Source organism: Leuresthes tenuis, unplaced genomic scaffold (assembly GCF_036924035.1).
Source record: "Leuresthes tenuis unplaced genomic scaffold, fLeuTen1.0.hap1 SCAF_10, whole genome shotgun sequence".
Lineage (NCBI taxonomy): Eukaryota > Metazoa > Chordata > Actinopteri > Atheriniformes > Atherinopsidae > Leuresthes > Leuresthes tenuis.
This window is the reverse complement of record NW_027325364.1, coordinates 21,876,902-21,892,602: the sequence shown is the minus strand read 5'-3', so window position 1 is coordinate 21,892,602 and position 15,701 is coordinate 21,876,902. Positions and strand designations below refer to the sequence as shown.

At 39.2% G+C, this 15,701-nt stretch overlaps 3 protein-coding genes across 4 annotated transcripts; 1 reads left to right on the top strand and 2 right to left on the bottom strand.

Annotated features, from left to right (window-relative positions):
- Window positions 1-2,288: 2,288 nt before the first annotated feature.
- Window positions 2,289-4,782, bottom strand: LOC140316769 (uncharacterized). Of its 2 annotated transcripts, none has more exons than XM_072394736.1 (6): window positions 4,640-4,782; window positions 4,007-4,144; window positions 3,479-3,681; window positions 2,852-2,999; window positions 2,556-2,684; window positions 2,289-2,459 (listed from the first exon to the last, which is right to left on the bottom strand). In XM_072394736.1, exons 2-6 carry the CDS (start codon window positions 4,080-4,082, stop codon window positions 2,410-2,412), a joined length of 606 nt encoding a protein of 201 aa, XP_072250837.1. In that variant the 5' UTR covers window positions 4,083-4,144; window positions 4,640-4,782; the 3' UTR covers window positions 2,289-2,409. The 2 variants fall into 2 exon arrangements, with proteins under 2 accessions (XP_072250837.1, XP_072250836.1); XM_072394735.1 differs by having other exon boundaries at window positions 4,594-4,780.
- A 1,896-nt stretch (window positions 4,783-6,678) lies between these two features.
- cd22 (cd22 molecule) lies at window positions 6,679-9,859 on the top strand. The gene is made up of 7 exons (XM_072394734.1): window positions 6,679-6,798; window positions 7,580-7,924; window positions 8,018-8,239; window positions 8,439-8,726; window positions 9,012-9,093; window positions 9,199-9,241; window positions 9,322-9,859. The coding sequence occupies exons 1-7, from the start codon at window positions 6,762-6,764 to the stop codon at window positions 9,370-9,372; spliced, it is 1,068 nt and encodes a 355-aa protein (XP_072250835.1). The 5' UTR covers window positions 6,679-6,761; the 3' UTR covers window positions 9,373-9,859.
- Window positions 9,860-10,818: 959 nt separating this feature from the next.
- LOC140316767 (cell adhesion molecule CEACAM6) lies at window positions 10,819-15,493 on the bottom strand. Its single transcript, XM_072394733.1, is given in 9 exon segments — window positions 10,819-11,324; window positions 11,327-11,369; window positions 11,703-11,805; window positions 12,138-12,449; window positions 12,630-12,893; window positions 14,067-14,272; window positions 14,374-14,453; window positions 14,698-14,807; window positions 14,986-15,493. Coding segments are annotated over 9 exon segments (1,203 nt in total). The 5' UTR covers window positions 15,050-15,493; the 3' UTR covers window positions 10,819-11,303.
- Window positions 15,494-15,701: the final 208 nt, after the last annotated feature.

Genomic DNA, 15,701 nt, shown 5'->3' with positions numbered 1-15,701 from the left:
CCTGTGATTATGGTGGTATTTCAGTATGTTTGTCCTTAAACAGCAGGACGAAAGGTCTAAGGAAAGGTTAGCTGACATACCCCTCACCAAGTCAGTTAGCACATAAAAAAAATATTCTCCACAAGATCTGTAAAAATTTCAGAAATTTAATTTATAGGTCATAGATATGATTATATCCACGATCCACAAATGACCCCGTGACCCCCACCCCAACCCCCACTTCAGCATGCTGACCTCCGCAGGAATGTGTGCGTCGATAATGATAGACTTATCAATATTTTTTACAAAGTCCATGAAAGCAAAGTTACGTTGTGATTTGCATGAGAAAAAAATTTCATTTTTATAATCTACTTGCTTGGGAACTCGTGTTTGTATACTCAGGAATGTGGCTCCTTGCCTGTCAGTGGTCACATGACATGACTGTTGTGTATTCAGGCAGATTTACACCACAGACCTTTTCTCACATCCAAAACTAAGACATTATGAGTAACTTGGGAGCAAACATAACCCAACTGGCTCTTACATAGCAAATATTAGCAAATATTTCCAGCACATCCCTGTTCTTTCGCGTCATCTTCTGTCGTGCTAATACCACAGACTTCCCACTCAGTTCAGAATAGGAAAGAATCTGATGCCAAAATAGGAAACCTAACGTGGAGTGAAGAGAGTTGTAGATGAGCAGCTGAATCAACACGTTGCTCCATACAAACTCTGCTGTATCAGCTAAAAGACAAAGGAGCAATCTCTCCTGCTGACTGCCCTTGTGTGTGCTGTGTGTGTGCGTGTGTGTGCAGTGTGTGTCTTTCTGGCTGTTCGTACTGCTCTATCAGATGTCATAGCACACAGTGAAAGGAATGCAGGCAACAGTCAAATTATATTGTGTAATTCAATTTATTGATAGTTTATGTTAAGTAGGGGTCACATGTTCTCTAACAACAGCCTCCTAAAGAATCAGGGGAGATGTTCAACAACATTAAGTCAGGAGGTTCAAGTAGAAGGTGTAGTCTAACATGAGCGAACAAACAGTATTTGTAATGCAAGGAAATATTTTTTTTTTTTCCTTTTGCTCGTGTTGCATAGTGCAGAGTAAAGGCAGAAGGACGAGCAACACGTTTTTCTTTGACTGTGGAACTCTTCACACAAGCTCACATGTAAGGTCATCACCAGAGGGCAGCAGAGATGAGCAATGAGGTTACACATAGAACTGTACTCTTTCACATGTTGATCCTGTAGGCAATAGTTAAGAGCAGAAAAATGTCATGTATTATGTATACGGTGACTGCCTGAATTCAACCAAATACATAAAAAATATTAAAAAGTATTATCTGTATGTGATGAGCTGATGATATCCTAACTTCTCTGCGTTATTCAGTTATTTAGGTTTCTACAGAGTGGTTCAAAGCTCATACTAAGTCATTTCTATTTATTAAATGTATTCATTTAAAAACAAAACAGGGTATTGCTTTGATGTTGACTAACTTTATTTGTCTACAGAGGCTGCATGTGCAGGGGGAGCAGACAGAAGCAAATCAGAAATTAGAGAATTTTACTCACAAGATGTCACAAAATTGTATGAAGACATCAGAAAGGAAAATTAAATGCACACAAATATATTTCTGAGTTTACCAAGGGTAAGTGCCTACATGCTTTATTATAAGAACATAAAACTCACTGGGAATGACAACGATATAAAATATAATTCCCTTCACTAAGTAAATTGCACATAAAAGGAATTCATGCATTGTTTAAATTGACTAATTAAAGGAAGATGTTCTGTTTGTTATTAAGTCATTTTTTGGAATTGAAAGTCAGGGCCTCCCTCAAGTGGACAACCTGTGACAGTGCAGGTAACTGACCAAGTATTAAAGGGTTATTTAGGTTTTTTTTCTCTTTGAAATAGGTTGGTGTGATGTATTTGTGAGAGTCAGTGAGATAGACTGGTTGATGTAACACAGTGTGTTACAAGGATCCAGTCCGTATAACTGTCTGTTGTTAAAGCAATGTGGTATAAAAATCCCCAATATAACTTTTTCTCCAACTGCTTTAACTTTTTTTGAGGCTTAAGTAGTTTTAGAAGGAGAAAAATCCTCTCATCTGAATTTCCCCTTGATCCGCCAAACTGAGAGCCCTCTGACCGCCTTTAACTGCAGGTAAAACAAAGACTACTCCTTAATACTCACACACAAGCCCATTGATTAAAATACATAATATCCCTTTAATGCAAATCAGTGAATATTTTACTTTACTAACAGTAAGAATTAGCTCATAGTTTAGCTGTTTTTCTGTTTCTCATGTAGAGGTCAGGGGACAGACTGAATCTTGATAATTTTTTGGCAAAATCCTCTCCAGAACCGGGTTAGTCCAACTGTTAATCTAATTTTTTCCTTTTAGTCTTTTGGTGTTCTTGCTTCAGTCTTTTGTTACTATAGTGTCCAAGTCATCTTCTGTGTTGTCTCTCGCTGAAAACACAAAGATATCACACGATATGTTGTAAGTCTTTGGTCAGTTTGTTCATGTATTACAATTCTATAGCTGTGAAATTAAGCACTGCTTACAAAGGCACAAGGCTCGCCGGACGGTCTCAGATCTTTGCAGCGTGATGAATAGTAGACCAAACACCAGCAGGATGCCAAAGAAACCGCCAATTACACAGCCAATGAGAGTGTAATAGCTGGCACCATCATCTAGGTGTGAAGAAAAGAGAAACCAAAGGATTTAAACTGGCAACATGTACAAGAACAGTAACAACTGTTTTATTAAAACAGGTGAGGGCAACAATAACAATACTGATAACAGTAATTGTCAAAATCTTGATTATTTCTGTTTGTATTTCCAACATTTCAAAAGTCACCATAAACATGCAGGACGGCAGCGGGCGCTTCAGGATTCTTCGGCTGCTGACAAACGACTCTTGTGCCATTGTCAGAGAAGGAGGTTCCCTTGAGGGTCCACACAGCCACGGTCTCTCCGTTCCTCACATCGCAGCTTCCATAGAGGGCCTAAGAAGAAGAAGAGTACAAGGCAAAGCACAAATTGAGCAGGGAAACCATAATTAGGAGATTTAAAAGATTTTTACCACAATTAGAGCTGTGACAGCTTGGCCAAGCCACAAAACCCCCCCCATCGTTCACACATTTAAGACGACAAATATTCAGTAAGTATTTGCATTTTTTCGACTAAATTGCAAACAAAACCCATGCTGAAACTGCAAGTTCCAATTGATAGGCCAAGATAAACAGGGGTTAAATGTCTGAAAGATCTTTTGTTTAAAAGCTTGATCAAATGTTTTCCTTTTTGTGCAATTCCTGTTTCTTCCTCTCTTTAAGCGGAACCATTAAAAAAAAAAAAATCAAGAAAAAAAATGGGGAACAATTGTTGGTTTAATTTCAACGTGATTCAGCACTTCTTGAGTCAAAAGAACTTTAAAGAATAATTAAGTAAACTACTGAATACAGACTGAGATGATCCACCACCTCACCTGGGGAACATCTTCAACATGGCCGTGAGGACAGGTGAGGCTGTAGTTACCATGACTCCCGTAGAAGGTGAATGTGAGATTCGAGGATGTTTCGGGCACTCTACAGCTGAACACTGCAGGTTCACCCACAGCCACTGTGACATCAGTTGGACGTTCACGATAACTGAGGGCTGCAGGGTTTGGCGTATTCGTGCTGTCTTGTGCTGTGACAGTGTTTGGGTGATATGTGTTTGAGAGATTGGGGAAAAAGAACACAGAGTAAAAAAAAGTACTGGAATGTTTTCACAAATGATCCAGTTTTAAAACACTTTCCATCTGTAGAAATTTTCTTGGTGGTGCTGAAAGGTTTGCATCAGGACGTTTCTGTCAGTTATAGTCTGTATGAGGCCCTCCTGCCTGCTGTGGTGTTCAGTTTTATATTGTGATCTGTGCCAAACCACATCTTCTTGATACACAGCAACATATGGATTTATATTTATTTGCTGCAAATCTAACCGTGAAGCTCAGCCAGCGCATGTGGTCAGTTACCTGAGGAGAGTGTGCTGATCTGGAGTACAGCCAGAAGCAGCAAGCAGACACGAGAAGCTTTTCCCTTTTTCTTCATTTCTTCCTTCCTTCTCTTTTTGACTTCTCCTCCAAACAGTGTTTCTTATTCCATAGATTAATCTGGAGAGTTTCAAACGTCTCTTTTCACACACTGCTGAAACATTTCAATAAATGCAGTAGTACACATGTCATTTTGAAAAGGAAAAATATATATTTTTCACATCAACAAGAATTTTGAAATCAACAATTGCATTTCACACCATGAACAGGAAGAAAATATGTTTCCGGTCCTGAGTATTAAAGTTGCAATCAAATTCAATTATTTAAAAAACAATGAGCAAATTGCTTCTTTGAAATGAAGCTCTCTACTGATTCAAGGTCTCACATTGATGAGTTAGAAACAACTGAAACTTACTTACAGACAACTTTACGTTTTAAAATGGTTACAGTGGCAATAATTTAAAAACTATTACGTAATTACTGTTTATCAAATGAAATATTACAATAATTCCTCAAATATCACTTTGTTGTGAAATAGTGCATGATAGGAAAAAAACGATAACACGAACCACAAAATGAACTGGAAATTCCACAGCAGCTCTTCGGGCTGGATACCTTCTCAGGACTGCTCTGACAAATATCTTCTTCCAGTGTCCGTAAACAGTTGAGTGGACTGCCTTCAAACAATGCCTGCTGTCTCTGTCTTTTTGTCCTTCTCTAACAAGAACAGAAGTTTTGGAGCAACAAGGCGCCTTGAGGAATGCAGACATCTTCCTGATTAACAAGGTGGATTCCTGTAAAAACAAACAGGTTTAGCAGGCCTGGCTTAAAACCAGTGATGGCTGCTTGGACAAATACATGCAAGGATTCACTGCTGCTCTTTGAGAGTTTCTCTTTCTTACACATAGATAAATCTGTCCTAGCCCCCTCCCTCATTCACTCGCAGGTGAAAATACCTTAATGAAATTTCTTTGTCAGAAAAAGTTCCTTTTGTGAATGACAAGTAAGTTGACCTTGTGCTAACACAACAGGACTTGCATAACCTTTGCATGGCATACATGTACTTCCTGTTTGAATGCTCTTTGCAAGTTAAACACTTTTCTGAAAATAAATTAAGGGAAGAAAGAGAAGGATTACTTCCTGTTCATGCATTGGCTGATTCAGATATTATTATGCTTGACATCGCCTTGTACACAATTATTACAGTTCTCAGATCTGTATGCATTCTTAATGCATCTTGACTGCATTCCCATCCCGAGGCTATTTTGTGCCGTCCACTTGCTATAGGTTTGATCCAGAGCACATGAAAGCACCCGCCAAAACGGCATAGAATGTTTGGCTCAAATGTTTGGCTCAAATGTTGCCTGTTGCTGAGACATTAGTGCCAAACCTGGTTTGCATGCGATCTCTGCATCTTTGGCTCGGCCTTCTCCAAAACAAGATTGATGGCATGTCATGATGGCAGGTCAGTGGGACTCAGGCACAATGGCATTAAAGTCTGACATCAACATGTGAACAAACAATATTTGTGACGGACGTTTGGCAACAATGTTGCTTAGCAGGTTCATCATCTTGATTTAGCCTGTACGCAAACTAACATCACCTAACATGATAATAACTGAAGCAGGGAGTGATGGGAATATAGCATTTAAAAAAAAAGCTTAACTTGATGGCAATAACAGAGAAAAAGTTAACCCAAGTCTACTGAGGCAATGTGAACCTTGATACTTGTTTGAAGTTCCATATTAATCCCTCATATGGGTTAGTGATCAAGTAATTATTGATTACTACATAATTTGTTTTTGAATTACTTAATATCAATAAATAAATAGTTTCTTGATCTAAAGAAACCAAAGGCACTGCTGAGGCAGGAATTATAAACCACAAACAAAACTCATAGAGAATCAAGGAAGGATGAATTTACTGACCAAAAGATAAGCCACAAGGCGGACGTCTAAGTTAACTGGAAAGATAGAAGTGCTGGGAAGGTTGATGAGTTCAGTGACAACAGGCAAGTGATTATCAGCAGACAGGTGTGAATGAGACCAGGGGCAAGACCAAGACAAGTGAGGACTTCCCCTGACAAGAAACAAGAATAGAACAGAATCTAACACTTAGGACTGAAACTAAAATACTGCATACACAGAGCAGAGACTAAACCAAGGCACTAAGAAATAAGTAAACCAGAGCTTATCCAAGAAACCAAAAGACAGAAAGCCAAGTCCACAGTTCTTCTGTTGGGGATCATTAAAAAATTTACTTTTTGCTATGCCGAAGAACTAAATGCAAGATTTGCAAGAGGACAGAAATATGAAAAGCCTCTTTTGAAACTTTGCATGTGATGTGTATAATAGTGAAACTCGATGATGGTGCTATTATAAGCACACACATTTTTCCCTGCTGAAAACAAGACTGCACCCTTTTCAGAATGCCTTTTATTTGTACGTTTAGTAAGTGCTTTGATGTATCTTCGTTTTGTAAGCCTCCATTAAAGAATTAAGTTTTAAAGTGAATATTTTCTCTGCATTAACTGTTTAGTTGTCTTATACTATTTCTCCAGTCCTCCAGTCATTTTCCTCTTCTCTGTTCATTGAAAACCTCACATTATAATGATGACTCATGGGGTCTGAGAGGGTGGAGAGCAACTGATCCCTCCCATCGAATAAGGGACTAAGCAAACCTCGTTCCCAGGTCTCAAAGTTGTCCTCATATTTAGTGTTGTGGTAATGCGGAGAAGATGATTGCAGTCCTGTTGTTTTTGCTAATGAGGCCAGGTAAGGAGTAGTTCTTTTTCCATTTAATTTCTCCTCTTTCTCACATATATCTATTACCTTGTTTTTATTTGAATTTTTTTGTTATTGCATATTGCCATATTGTTTCGACACCATCATGCAAGTAGTAAGGAAGATCAAAATTTTGCATTTTCTCCACACCTCGGAGCTGCTGGATCATGCTTGTTTGGGCTGTTCGAACTTCAGCCAATGCATTCATGGTGGCTGCTTTCAAAGCTTCCCTTTTTAAGGGACTTACTGTTAAAGTAGGTCTGACACATACAGAATGTCTACAGATGCTTCCCTTTTTGTTAAAGCTACAGCTCGATCATAATTCACACAAGTGGCATTATGAAATTACTGTTGTCACATCACTTCATTTTGATAGCAGAAGCCAACAATCATTGTTCTTACTCAGTCAACATAATATCCCTGACATGTTTTATGTTGTTGTGGAAGCACACGTTGGCTATAGATTGAAGGAACCCATTGTTGTGCCTCAGTGTCTGGTTTAACTTACAATGGAAAACGCTTAATGAAACAGTAACAGAGTAAGAAGTCAGCTTAAGAACTTACTGTGTAAATACCGGTGAAGGGGGTGGAAACCAAAAATATATAGATAAATAAATAAAGGTGATATCGTAGTAAACGATGATATTAACCTGAATTTTGCTGAGTTGGAGAGTACATTGCCTCAATTTTCTCTGCTTTCTGTTTTAATGCATATAAATAGATGAAAAGTTGTTAAGATGTATTACATGTCATGTTAATGCTTTTTCCACAGGAACAGTGAGCACTATTGGGACTGTGACATTTGAAAACCCAGATTATTGTGCACAGAAGGGTTCATCAGTGCAGTTTAAATGCTTTTACAACTACTCGGATGGAGAAACTGTCATACAGACTTCATGGTTCAAGGGAGAGATAGAAGATGGCATCTTCCAACGAGTAAATCTTTCACTAATTCCGTCATATCAAAACCGCTGGGAATATCGTGGTGATCATCAGCACAACTGTAGTCTGGCACTTCATGATCTGCAGGATAAAGACACTGGATATTACTTCTTCAGGTTTGACACATACAAGTACGGATGGCGTAGTAAGGGATCAGTGTACCTGTCTGTTACAGGTAAAATGATATAATGAGTGTCACTGTTCAGGTTTAACATTTTTAGTTTTTTTAATGACATAATCTTTTTGTCTTTCACTGACTGATATTCAGGGGTACATGCTGAAGTTAAGGCCCGGAGAGCGCGAGCTGGAGACAATGTGACCCTCGAATGTAGAACATCCTGCCATTATCCCAACATAGTCTGGCTCAGAGATGGACATCTGGTGACAAAACCAAAGTTCACAGCTCAGGCAGAGGATGCTGGGTACTATTCATGCTCTATAGAAGGACATGAGTCAGTACAATCAGACCCTGTGGCTCTGGAAGTTTGGTGTAAGTACACAGATGAGCTTTGAATTTAACAAGTTGTAGAGTTTATAGGGAAATACTGAGGTGTTTTGTTGCCCTCAGGCTCTCTGACAGTCAAAATCCTATTCTTTTAGTGTTATCCATGAATCTTTAAATGATCAAGACAATTAGTGCCTAAAAACAAAATACAGTGAATAATTTAGTGTATGTGTTTCCGATGCAGATTCTCCTTTGAATGTATCTATTGATGTGAGCCATGGTGAGTACCTGACAGACGGCAGCAATGTGAGTCTGACCTGCAGCAGTGCTGCTAACCCTGCAGCAGACACCTATACCTGGTACAGGAGTAGTGTTTCCAGCTCCAACTCCCTTCTCTGGCTGGGCTCAGGACAGGTGCTGACCATTTCCCCTGTGGAAGCGTCCCACAGTGGACTGTATCTCTGCCAGGCACAGAATCGTTTGGGCAAAAGCAATTCAACTGCAGTGATGCTGGCAGTTGGAGAAGAGGGCCGTGAGTGTGCATGGTTTCTAATTTTTCTAGTCTGAGAACTGTAGTTGGAATGTTTCAGATTAGTGATACAATTTAATCAATCCCACATAGTTGGGGAAATCAAAATGTGAGTTTAACCAGAAAAGTAGTCTGGAAAATGCAGCGATACAACAATTAACAACAGACAAACTGTGTTTAGTCAATTATTGTACAACTGCCCTATTTTTCTTACTACAGTATATTTGAGATAAATCTATAAAAAATCTGAGAAATTTCTCATTCCTCTTTTTTTACCTGTACCAACAGCCAGTTGTTTCACCGTCCTTAGAATTGGACTTTTAGTGATTGTTGGGCTGCTGCTGCTATCGCTGGTGATTATCTGGGCTTGGTGAGTAACACAAACCACACCAAATTTTGAACAAGTGTAATTGTCATTAAATACATGTGGGGGATGTGGATTCAGTGTATAAACATCTCTTTTTGATTATTAAAGGAGGCAGTGGCGTAATTCTCATTATTCTGCTGCAGTCAACGAGGTAAGAAGGAGAGGATCAGGCTGCGTTTAAAGCAAATAACAGCAGTCTCACAAAATGTCTAATGTTCTCTTATGTTTCAGACGGACAGTCATGATTATGAAAACATCCTCAGTATCACAGAAGGTAAATAACATCTCCAAACTAAAAACAGGGTGACCCAAAAGGAAAAAAATAAGAGAAGAATTTTGACCTTTTATTACAAGATTATGACATGCTGGCAAAACATGCTGTTTGTACGGTTTGCTGCCTTTTTTCTTAACTGAGCTCCACGGCAGTCTCCTACTCATTGCTCAGTGTTACTCTGGAGTTTCAGGGGTTACTAAAAACATATAACTGATATTTCCTGAGTCAATTCAATAATTCTGATCTTTAGTATCAAAATTTGAATAATCTAAATCATGTTGCTGGTCTGAAAATAGTTGCTGTCAGTCTCTTGCTTCTGGTGCACCTAACTGTATCAATGCATTACTGTGGTTAGACTGAGATATGCTGCCCACCCCTGCCTCGAGTTTGAAATGCACATGTAAAATATGTTCTGGTAAAACTGAAACTGTTGTTACTTTCAGCTTACCAATTTATCTATAGTTTTTTACATCATCTGTATCCAGAACAGTATTTTTATTTAGTCTGCATGAGGTTTTTATTTTAAGTTTTTATTTCACAATACTTCGTAATACTTTAGTGGTCACTAAATGCAACATTTTAAGCTTGGGTTTATTCTGGCTGCTGTATTAACTGAATTATGTTTTTGTAAGGGAGCTTGTCACAGTTTGCTAATCATGTGTGAAAGGCATTTCCATTTATTTTTGTGATTTGGACCATATGTTATTTACTTTGCTATGTAATAAACTTGAAGTATTTTGTAAACCTGGCCTTTCTTTATTATGATAAGTGATCTGATAGAGTTAATGTCAAATCATCAGTGTTGAAATTAGAAATCACAATATATGCACCAGTAAATGCCATCATAAAAACATTAGATACATTGTAAAAATGGACTCTGCAGATGCGCATGCATGTGTAAAAGTATCTCTTAATACTTTCATGCTTATTCAATCAGCATTTACAAATAAATCTGAGTATCCACTCTCAGTTTAAAACAGCAAATTAGAAAAAAAACCCAGACAACCTAAGAATAGACTAATGAAATCCAAGTCTTCTTTTAAAAGCCCTCTTTTAAATGACTGTGCTGGTGTCCAAGTCACTGTCCTCCTGGTTTTTATCCTTCCCCACTTTTCCTCAGGCTCTGGTAAATATCTGCTGGAACCCAGAGTTTACTCAAAAACACACAAACATAGCCCTGTCTGAAATGATAACAGCTCCTAATTGGATCATGGTGACTGTATTTCCTATCATCGTTATAATGCTCATTGTCATCATCAGTAGCAGGCTCTCAGTAAGACTTGCCTTGGTGTTCTCTGTTTCCGGACGTTGCTTACACAGTACTTGTTGGAATCTATCAGTGGTAGTAGTTGCTCATATGAGATAAACTGTGGCGGATATCCTGTATTCAAATTCACATCTGTTTTCTGCAACACTTCAAATCCAGCACAAAAAATCTCAGGTTATCAGAAGGAAGAAAAAAGACTATTTATTGTTGAAATAAATACTTTGATTCCATGGTTATTTCCTGACAGCAATTTTATAGTTTATCCCACATAGAAAATGCACTTTGGCCCACTGGCCTCTCTCTTTATGCCCATTCATCTTATTTATCCCAGCGCAGCACAGAGCTGAATTCTGGAAATGAAGGGATTCGGTGTTGCTTCTTACATGCTTGAATATCAACTTATGCCACAGCCAACAATACTGGAATGTATTTTTTCTCTGTGTATGTACTTTTTAGTCACGAGCACAAGTAGGCCAGCCAGGAGAAGCATACCCTGCATCTCTAATGCAGAGGTCTATGACTTGTGTGATGGAAGCTTTCTTGAAAAGAGAAGGTGTTGTATTAAAGCATGGCACTTAAAAAAAACTGCATAATGTTAAAAGAAGATTTCTTGTTTTTGCTGGGTGGAAAGTGCTATGGATATTCAGAATAAGTCCCGGTCATGCTGAATCTTCAAGGTTCTGTGGCGGTTGTTGTTCAGTGAGGACATATGAACGATGTCTGGTTTTCTTCTTTCCCCTGAATGTGCAAGAGGATTGAAAAAGAAAAATCTTTAAATTCTTACTACTTTAAACCTTAATTTGATCATATATCCAATTACTTAAAAGGTAATCATCCATCTATGCTTTTCAAGTATAAGACAAACACTGTAAAGCTTATGGTAATATTTACACTATTGTGGATACACCTAACATTTTGTATGACGATGAGACACTTTGTTACTTCTAAGCACTAAGTTAAGTGGTTAAGCACCAGTCTCCCTAGTAACCCTGAAGATGCCTCAAGTGTAAATACTGACAACAAATAGAAATATATGATAGTCTGATGGGAATAAAGAAATAAAGACCCCACCTTGCTATCAGAAAGGCAACAATGGCAAAAATAGCCAGTAGGATTCCAACAGTTACTCCGACATATAACAATCTGCCTCCTGAAGAGTCTGATGGGCTGACTGCTGTAAAGAACAGAAAAGTTGGGAGGAAGTGTTAATACATGCAAATAAATTGTAGTAGCTGGCATCAGAAGCATCTCTGTATATTTGGACATATTCAACTAACAAGTTGAATACAAAAGGTAGACAGAAAATGTAGGGCGAGGCAAGTCTGACTTGCACAAAAGCAACAAGAACTGAATCCAGGGCAGACATGAAGTTTTGCTTGACCAATGGTCTTCATATGCACACCATAAGTACATCTTATACTCAGATTTGTCACAGAAGATTAATCAAGGTCTGAACTGAGTGTGTACATCTCATCGATATGAACGGCAAGCCTTTCATTCGCTCACCTCTTGAACCTCTGAGAGTTATGCTGTAAGTCTGCGATCCATGTCTGTTGCGTGCAACGCAGCAGTGCTGCCCATGTTCTTCAGTAGTGATGTTGGCACTGCTGAGTGTTGGGCCTCTTCCAGTTGGTGCTGCCTGGGTTTGTCTTCCTAGATAAAAGCTTTTGTCTGCTGTAGGGACACATGCGGCACCCTGGTACCAGAAGTATGTGTGCACGGGTGGGTTAGCATCACTGCTGCAGGTCAGAGTCACATGGAGCTCATCCTGCAGCTCTCCAGCAGGCAAGACTGAGACAGATGTGTTTTGAGGAGGGTCTGGACAGGATGAAGTTGGTTTATATCAGAAAAAATTGATAAATATATAGATAAAAAACTGAGGGGATGACTTTGTATATAGATTTTAGTGCATCTTCACGACTGTACATTTGTATTCAGTACAATACATTTGTAGATTACTTATTACAAATTCAAATCATCAGCTGAAGCGTCACTTACATTGTACATCAATGGCCAGCATTGTCGAGGTCTGCTGTTTTTCTCCAGTCTGTATCTGACAGAAGTAGCTGCCTGAATTATCCAATGTAATTTCATTGATTTTCCACACCTGTCCACCATGTAGTGGGCTGGTATTTGTGCTCTTGTACCATCTGAAATCGGCATGCGAACTGGCTGCTGGGCTGCAGCAGGACAGACGTAAGGCTGCACCCTCAATCACGACTCTGGATGGACCAGCTGAGACTGCAACTTCGTTGGAAGAGTCTGGAGTATTCAAGCATCAAGAAAGAGAAAAAGGGAATATAATGTTACATTTCTTATTGATGTCCTCTGTCCCAGGGGTCCCACATTTAAAGACTTAATGGGGACTGTAATTTGAGTCTCTCCCCAGTCAGCAACATTAGCATCTCAAGAATTCTTTGGATGTCTTTTAGCCCCTTTTGGTTATTCATGTTTATTGGGGTTTTGCACAATACCCATGATGCCTCTGCACTGTAACAAATGACGAGACAAAAGAAAGCAAAAGACGCACACACGTGTTTCTAAATTACTGAAAGTCTTAAGAATATGTGGCATTCTTTGTGGTAGAACAACAACTCTCTTGTCCCAGGCACACAAAAAGAGTCAACCTCTTGTTGTTTAGAGGGTTTTGGTTTTAATCCCTTGTAATGGTCTTAATCCCCTCTTTTTCTAAGATCAACGAAGACAATTTGTTCTTGCACGTTTAGTTTCGACAGCAATCAAACTGCACAATTAAAAAAAGTTGGTTTTGTAATTGAAACCGGGCGTTTGTGGAGCTTGTATAGAGCATACGTTTTTGATGTTATGTGATTATTACTTAGCTGTGTGGCAGCCTGTGGTCAGTTTCAGTTCTACTTCCTACAAATAGCGCGTTATGTCAAACCAAAGTTTGAACAAAGGAAGTGGTTACTGGATAAACAACTGTGCTAAAACAGTAACACTTGTCAAAGATATGCAGAGAATCAATCATTTTATGTTTGGCTCCTGGACCATAACACTGATATGCCAGCACTCATACTTGTGTTTTTTGTAGCAGAGAATTGACACCCAGAGAGACCACTTCAGGCAAGAAAGTGTCAGGAAGACCAAACACGGACATGTTCTGTGAAGTCTACAAACAGATTGAGCAATAGGAAGACATGAAGCGACAGACACTGAAACACTACCTTTTAAGACATTGTGCCAGCAAATGAGACAGATAAATAAATGCATGGATGAATACAAACAGTCACAATGCAGAGGAAGGTTAAAAAAGAAGACGTGTGGCAGGCGTGCTGACAGTGAAAAATCTATTTTCTTGTTTCTTTTTAGAAAGTTTTGAATTGTGAAGGATGATTGCGATCGCAGTGCATTTAATGATAGTTCAGTGTTAATGACAATGGAACATGACATGTTCAGCTATAATAATATTCTCACCTGCCACTAGCAGCTGTATGCCGCTCTGTGCTGGCATCTTCTCAGTTGGATGACTGGTGATGAGGTAGAAGACATAAGTTCCACTGTCCGACTGTTTTAGATTCGAAATCCTCAGAGAACAGTTCTTGGTTCCTGGTTGTCCAAGATACTGCACTCTGTTTTGATAGGATGGATCTGGGAAGACACCAGCACTGTGGAACACATATCTGACACAGACAGACAGATAGACAAACATAGAGGAGATTTTTCCCTAAACTCTGCTTTGAATTGTTTTATTCCATATATTCTCGCATTTTATAAACAATACCTTTGTGTAATGCACTGACTGTCTCCCAAACACCACATCTCTGAAAGAACTTTGTACTTGCTTTTTTCACTTTGTCCGACCTGACACAGAGGAAAGGATTAACAAGATTCTAGATGTTTAAACCAAAACAGTTTAGAATGTTGTTATCTTAGGGTTCCTCCACAACCAAATCCTGATATTACCTATTAATTCTGATTATAGAATTATAGATGGAAAAGAAAGCGATCTGGTCAAAACAAATTTTAGCTTGCAGTGCAAGCTGAAGAGACAATGCCTTCTTTATCAAAGTACCTGAGCTGAGAGTGGCCCCTCTCCCTTACTTACATTTGAGCTCTGGGGGTAGTCATAGGAACAAGGCAGGACTACTGAAGAACCAGTCACAGCACAAATGGGACTGGAAGGGACATGAACTGACCACATACCAGCGAGAATACCTGAGGAGTGGAGGATGTGTATTAAATTACAGAAAGGCACACACGAACTGAAACTTAAGACTTTGAAATTCTTACAAGAGCTAACTGCTCTGTGATGATACTGACTTTGTGTCAATTCATCATTGCAATGTGAATATGAATGGAGTGAATGCTGCTGAAGATTAATAAATGTTCTTACCTTTCATGCAAAGTGCGATCAGCAACCAGAAGCTGTGTTGATGTGCCACCATACCTGCTCCCATAATCTGTCCCTCCTCCTATAGTTTTTATGTTGTGGTCCTCTGACCTACCAACTTGTATCCCTCTCCTGTCCTCTTCTCAGCTTTTGCTGGGGCTCTGTGGTTCCACAGCAAATGCAGACATAACAAAGTGTCCAGCTTCCCTTTTATTTTCTCTTCCAAAAAAGGAACTTATTACGATGGGCTTTTATGTCAGCAAAAGGAACTTGCTACATAAGTGTGAAGATGTGTGTGTAATTGGTGGCAGTGGAGAAGGTTATCATGATCATTGTTATTATCTTTATGCACAGCTGTTACAGTTTAAATACAGCACATCAGCTGAGAGCTTCTGTAGATTAACAATGTCTGATATTCCTATAGTTCATACTGAGCCCATTGGCCTGTTTTATGAAACCAACAATTTCATGTGGGACAACATGTTCAGTTTCAGCAGGTCTGCGGTTATGATAGAGCTCTCGTGCCCAGTTCGTCCACTCAGAGACGTCGACGTGACGTCACTTGTGCCCCCCTCGTGTGCAGCTGACCGCTCACTGAAGGACCACACAGCACAAAGCGACGAACCTCGGTTAAACTTCCAATAACCTTGACTTAATACTCTATAGTCTTCCAAATGTTGCTCTCTTTTAGATTAGAAGCAGGCGTTGGTGGTTTTGGT